The sequence below is a fragment of the Mandrillus leucophaeus genome, unplaced genomic scaffold (genome assembly GCF_000951045.1).
Source record: "Mandrillus leucophaeus isolate KB7577 unplaced genomic scaffold, Mleu.le_1.0 Scaffold5, whole genome shotgun sequence".
NCBI classification, from domain to species: domain Eukaryota; kingdom Metazoa; phylum Chordata; class Mammalia; order Primates; family Cercopithecidae; genus Mandrillus; species Mandrillus leucophaeus.
The window spans coordinates 10,397,968-10,404,802 of record NW_012105364.1 but is presented as its reverse complement, the minus strand read 5'-3'; the positions used below and the strand labels follow the sequence as shown (position 1 = coordinate 10,404,802).

At 32.2% G+C, this 6,835-nt stretch overlaps 1 protein-coding gene across 5 annotated transcripts in view; it reads right to left on the bottom strand.

Moving 5' to 3' along the window:
* Positions 1 to 6,835, bottom strand: part of POT1 (protection of telomeres 1) — a 120,459-nt gene that overhangs the window by 79,901 nt on the left and 33,723 nt on the right. For 4 of the 5 annotated variants that reach the window (XR_001007793.1, XM_011995936.1, XM_011995934.1 and 1 more), the window contains 2 exons: positions 5,365 to 5,412; positions 491 to 605 (listed from right to left, as the gene is read on the bottom strand). Coding sequence is in view for 3 of the 5 variants with exons in the window: in XM_011995933.1 (XP_011851323.1) it covers positions 491 to 605; positions 5,365 to 5,412 (163 nt within the window). In the remaining 2 variants the exon portion in view is untranslated. Of the gene's footprint in view, positions 1 to 490; positions 606 to 5,364; positions 5,413 to 6,584; positions 6,670 to 6,835 lie in introns of those variants that run through there. The other variant, XM_011995935.1, reaches the window with a different exon arrangement.

The window sequence follows — 6,835 nt, the reverse complement described above, 5'->3', positions numbered from 1 at the left end:
ATACAAAAACTCTACACTTTTACTTCTACCCCACACACTTTATGTTACTGATTTCATACTTTTCATCTTTTTATACTATGTATCCATTAACATATTTCTAGAGTCATAGCTCCTTTTATATATTTGCCTTTCAACTTCTATACCAGAATTAAAAGTGATTTATGCATCAGTGTTACAGAATTGCAGTACACTGCATTTGTTTATATATTTACCTTTACCAGTGAATTTTATACTTTCATATGGTTTCACGTTGCTGTTTGGCATCCTTTGCTTCATTCTTTTTCCTTACTGTTTTTAACTAGACTCTAGAATCTAAAGATCATGTTTATTTTACAAATTAAACTAGCCAAAGAATAGGCATCAGTGTTGTCTGGCAATTATAGGTCCAAACTGAGCTTCTATTCTAGGACTTAGGGTACTGATGGAACTGTGTTCCTAAATCAATAATGCATTTCTACTCTATAAAAATTCCACCAGTTTTAATACCTACCAGTTCCTTTGCTTAGATATGGGGGCTTAAAGAACTTCACAACACCGTAGACATTGACAATTGTACCACCCTTAAGTTGATTCAGGGGTGTATATATATAATTTGTTGCTGGAACCTAAAGAAGGAGAAGACAGTGAATACATTTATAGTAAGTATTTACATTGTAGAATCATGTTATAATCATATTAGCAGCAAATCCATATAACTGTATTTTATCCTTTTAAGTGTCTAAAAGAAGCTGTAACCTGAAAGAAAGGCAATGAACACAGCTTAGCTTATCCAACTAGTTTCCCTTAGAACTTTGTTTATAAATGGTACAATTTGCACACTAGCTCATAAAGGCATAACCTATAATCTAATTAAAACATTATACTTCTCCAATACAAAAGTAGCAAACAGTATATACATACAGTCCCTGACTTATGATGGTTCAACTTATAATCTTCTGACTTTAGAATGGGTCTAGTAGGCTGTTTAATGCATTTTGTATTTATAACATTTATGACTTATGATGGGTTTACTGGATGTAACCTCACTGTAAATCAAGGAGCATCTGTAGTGAAATACCAGAAATACATATCACAACTGAAGCAATAACAGAAAACAAGAAATACTTTTTTAAAATATGTACATCTTCAATGTAAAAGGTCTAAGAAAAGAGAGTTTTATTAAAGGTAAATGACTAGGCAAGAGATATTTTTAGAAGCCCTGAAAAGGTAACCAGAATACTAGTCTTAACAATACAAGTTATATCTCTTGTGAGTTTAGAAAACTTTTTTTTTAAGGACACTCTCAAGGAATCTTTAAGTAATTAAACCATCCTAGCTGTCTTTAAGTTAGTACATCCCCAGCTTATTTGGTCAAGAAACTGTAGCTGGGGGACAAGAAATCAAATTGTTAACAGAGAGCAAATTCTAAAAAATGCAGTTTAAGAGATTTTGGTTCTATTTTTTAACTAATATCACTTCAAAACTTGTGGTACAATTTCTCTCTTCCCTTTACCCCCATGCTATTATAGAGATTTTCCACAGGCCTAGATTTTGACTCATAATTCAAGCCAGGTTTTGAGTCATAAATGGTATAAAAAGATTTAAAATGATAATAATGAAACTGTACCCCAAAGAATTAAAACTAATAATGCCTAAATTCTCGGGCTTACAGTATAGTAGACAAGAAATGAAAACTTACTGAAAAGTTGAAATCAGCAACTAACAAAAATTCTTGAGTTTGCAGAGTACCAGATAAGAAAAGAAACAACTCGCTGAGATACTACTGAAACTCCTATTGATTGTTGAGAGCAAGAACAAACTATCTGAAATCAGTTGAAACCAAGATGGCTGACTGGAATTTGAGAACGAGCTTGCTGACATCACAGTATGAATTTCCATCACATTCATCATACTAACTCCACCTGAATTTGCGCATGCAACCCATGCGTGAAGAATGTGAAGAAATAACTGTGCGTGCCCAAGGACTTTCTAAACCTCCCCTTTCGTCCTACGAATGACTTACTAATCCGAGTATCTACTCTCTAAAACTCTTCTACTAAAATCACTGACTTAAAGACAGCACAGGGAGACATATTTGAGCTCAGCTCGTGTCTCCTTAGGTGCTGACTGACTTTTAGCTTTTCTTTTCTCAAAAATTCGATTTCACAGTATTGGCTTATAGCACATCAGGTAGTGAGCTCCTTTTGCTCTATAATTATAAGAGCTAAAGATTATTTTTTGAAGTAACTGTGAATAAGTTGGGAAAGAAAAGGGAAAGTGGTTTACAAGGATATGTTTGCATATTAACAGTGATACTAAAAAAAGCCTTAAAGGGCTTTAGATAGGTGGCCCCAACATCAAATGGAAAAAAGGACACCTATCACTCTAAGAGTTAAAATTTTTAAACTCAAATTAATTAGTTTTTCCAAGGAGGCTTCTCAGTTCAAACAAAAGAGTAGAATTTGCTAATCTAATCAAACTTCAATATAAAAGCTAGCTAGCTCATCAATGATTAAAAAAAGAATGACAGAATAATGGAATGGAAAGAGAAATAATGGAAGAGAAGCATACTGAACAGTAGGGAGAAAACAAGTGCTTAGCGTACACTCAATACTCTATCTTAACATCTCATGGAGAGATGAATGGGAAAGGCCAGCAAAACACAATGACACTAACCATTATAATCAACTAAGTAACTGCCATTTGTTAATTCATTACCAATAAACAACTTCCTGTTTGGCTTTCCACGTAAATCAGCAAGTATTTATGTGTACAACAGCTAAGATATAATCCTCATTATAAATTCATAAATTGATATTTTTGCTTAATAATTCTCTAATGAGTTAGGTTAATATTCTTACAAGTTTGGTTAACATACCCTTGAGTAAGCTCACACTTGAACAAGGTAATTAAATTTACATGATTCCCAAAAAGCCCTATCTTAGTAGGGAATTGGTCTCCCTTGCTGACACAATAAATTATTGTATTCCATAAAAAAAGACTGTAGAGGGACATCCAAATCAGTTTGAACAAATGTGTTAGCTAGAGAAATAGTGGAGTTAGCTTAGGAGAATGGTAAGCAAAGGCTTTCTGAAGGTGGTAACAAAATCTAAATTTTGAAGGACAAGTAACAAGGAGAAGTGATAGCACATACTAGCATCATGTAATCAGAGGTCTGAAAATAGTTTCACACTGCTGGTGCAAAAGGCACAGGGTTAATATCTAAAACAACAGGCATATAATATTTATGGCATCCTAACAACTCCTAGGTTAATAAAACTATTTAGTACTTACGAAAATACTTGTTGAGGTTTTTTTATTGCTCACTAAATAATCTAGAACAGCACTATCCAAGAGAATCTTCTGTGATAATGAAAATATTCTATATCAATATTGTGGCTATTCAGGAATTTAAATGACTAGTGCAAATCATGAATTGAATTTTTAATAGCCACACACAGCTAATTGCTCAGTATTGCACAGCACAGGCACATGTCCATGAGAAAACCATCGGCTCATGACATACTAAAGATAACCTGATGGCATTATCATTAAGTACATCACTTGATCCACATTGCACACAGACAGGAACAATTTTTTTTTTTGATAGCTTAAGTGGCAGCCCATTATGGGATCAATCAGTCAAGAAAATGTGAGCACTGGGTTAAATGAGATGCAATTCACAGCATAGGCAGAAAGTTAACTAGTGGACAAAATCAAGCACAGCAGACAATAAAAGCCTAAAGAGAGAAAGACACCTAGTAGCATAATTCAACTCATTCATTCCTTTATATTCTGTCCCTCTTTCATTCATTCATTGATGGGCCATTTATTATACAGGGCAATAAAAATAAGTGTGAACGAAACACAAATAGCCCCTGCACCAATGGAAGAACAAACCATAAAAGCAGAGAGATGACTTAGAGTTGTCTTAGAAGGTCTCTTTGAAAAGATATTTAAAGAAAGAACTAATTAAATGAAGTACAGAAGTTGGGAATGAGATAAGCAACAGTGTTCCAAGCAGAGAAAACACATTCAGTATGTTTGAAAATCCAGGAGGTTTGGATGGCTGGAGTGTACTGGTCAAAGGTAATGACAAGACTAGGTTGAATAAAAATATAGGGGATAGTTTATGTTGGGCCTTTAGATTCCACATAGGTGGGCTAATAAAGCTTTTAAATCCTGAAGACAGTACAAGACCAAATGATTACCCTGAGTCACTTGAAAAGCAAACTTTCTACCACAGAAAAACAAAATACTTTATTTTCTAAATTCTAAAAACACCCTGGCCCTCACAGACTACACATTTAATACTATATCCTCGAAAAAATACACTTTTTTAAGAAAACAAGAAACTCAAAAACAATAACTGTCAGTTTTCTCGATATCAACTGCAAGATCCATGCTCAGTTTTAAAATGTGGAAATGTGCCAAATGAGCATCTTTTGATGAGTCAGGAAAATAAAGTCAAATAGATCTATGCCTGATTTAACTTATTGTTCAGAGGCTTTTACTATTTCTGCCTTATTTACAGGTTCACAAATATATCAAATATTTTAAATTAAACAATCTATAACAATTTTGGGAAATACTAATACCAGAGCTAATTCACATTTTTAAAAAAGTATATCAGTTCTTTTACTGGTAACAGTCCCCCCCTAAAAATATTAATTATACTAATACTTAGAATTTAGTATCTGTATTCTATAGTTATTGTCAACTAGAAACAGTTCCTGAATTCTGTCCATTTGAAACTAAAGGTTCAAAAACATAAGTAGAACATAAACATTATATTAAACTATACTAATAAATTATTAATATCTTCTTTCCAGTTTCACTCAGCTACAAGTAGACTATCTGTAAAAATGGGAATGGGAATCTTCCTATTGCTATGAGGAAGCTCTAGCTATACCTATGCTTTAAAATAACGGGAAAAATGGGTAAAAAAAGAGAAATGTGTCGTAAGAAAATAACTTAAAATTATATAATTTGTTCAATTATATAATTCAGTACAAAATTGTCTGGTTAAATACAAGCTAATGTAAAAAGAAATGAATTTGCCTATGGTTTAAAACAAAAATTTAAGGATCCTCATACAGTAAAAACTTACTTTATTTTTCTTGTGTATGTATAGCTTAAACAAAATATCAGCAGATATTATTCCAGACAACAGAATATTCAGATATTGATTACTAGGTAAAATATATCACTCCGATAAAACATTATCAGCTATAAAAAAGTAAAGATTATGTTTTTCCAGTGTACTGATACTATATCAAAATCAGACCACAAAGTAGACTGAATATACATATACATGTATCTATGTATGTGTGGTATATACGGGTACAGGTGTAATATTCTAAATTAAACTGAATATCATCTTACCAAAGACATTGATTCTGTAGAAAAATCTCTTACAGATTTGACATAAACCTGAAGGAAAAAAAGAAAGAACTTATATACAAAGAACTTGTACACAGATAACCTCCAATGTGATTACAGGCTTTTAGTTTTAGTAAAAGTACACACTTACTTGTAAAATATTCAAATTCACTAGGATGACATAAAGTTATGGCTTACAAATTAAGAGTGAAATGTGCAAAGTTGTCTAAGCTACAGAAACTTAAAAAAAAAGGCAAAGATGTAAGGTCAAATGAAAATGTACTTTATTAAAATATTAGTGTTCTTACAGATTAAATTTGAAGCACAGCAATATTCAGTTCTCAGGATAGAATGTAAAATAATGCAAACTTCTGTCAGTCCAATAGAAGTGGAAAATCAGAGGTGATATTCAAAATTTGTCCTGCATAGAACCCTAGACGTTTTCAGAAAGAAAACAAAAAAAAATAAGGAAGTGCTTCAGTGATCACTCTAACTGCAAATTTTACCCATCTCCAGCCTCATTCATTAACTTTAATATCAAGCACAGTCACCGCCAGCACTTATAGTACCTTTGTGCATACTAGAAAAAAAGAGGCAGATGTTGGCCTGCAGGCACTTGGCTTAGCCCAATTCTACCTAGTAATTGTTTAGCCCAATTCTACCTAGAAAATTTTTCTTCTTACTGAAGATTTTATCTCTCTCTAAAATGTTTTGACTAAAAAGGCAGTTTTCAAGTGTGTGTGTGGAAAGTAGGGCGTTAAAAGAGGAAAGGAGAGGAAGGCCATCTTCACAATGAATAAAATAGAAGGAAAAAATCAGTTTTACCTAAAGAGGGGTAGGTGATTAATTTAAAGGGAAATCAGGTAGAGCAAAGTGCCTGATAGTATAATTACAAAGAATAACATCCAGTCTAGAATGTCTGTGCAGTTTTGTAAGTTTCATTATTAAGTATTTATTATTTCACTAAGTATTAATTAATAAGTATCAATAAGTACTTATTTATTAATAAGTAATTATGGAAGTATTATAAAGGAATTCCCTATCTAGTCATTGTAAACATAAAACCAAGAAAAAACTTCTATTTTTTAAACTTAAAATATTCAATTAAAATAATTTAGTCAGACCAAGTAGTTTATCTGCAGATTAACAGAAATACTTTCAGTTCCATCACTGTAGCTCATTAAATCTGCAATATAATTAGAGAATAAAAACTACATACTTACATAAACAGTTGATTTGAGGTCTTCAAATGCTTTCAAAAATATGCAAGGTTTATCATCTTTGCCTATAGATGAAGAAGCTAAAAAAACAATAAATCTAGCCACTGCAATGGTGTCCTACACAGGAAAAAGAAAGTTTTTGAATCAGTCACCAAAATATCTACAATTTGGAATGTCATATAAATCCTTATTTATACTATTATCTTTAGAACAAAAATTACTTCTATAAAGTAGAAAACTGGTTAACCCAAACT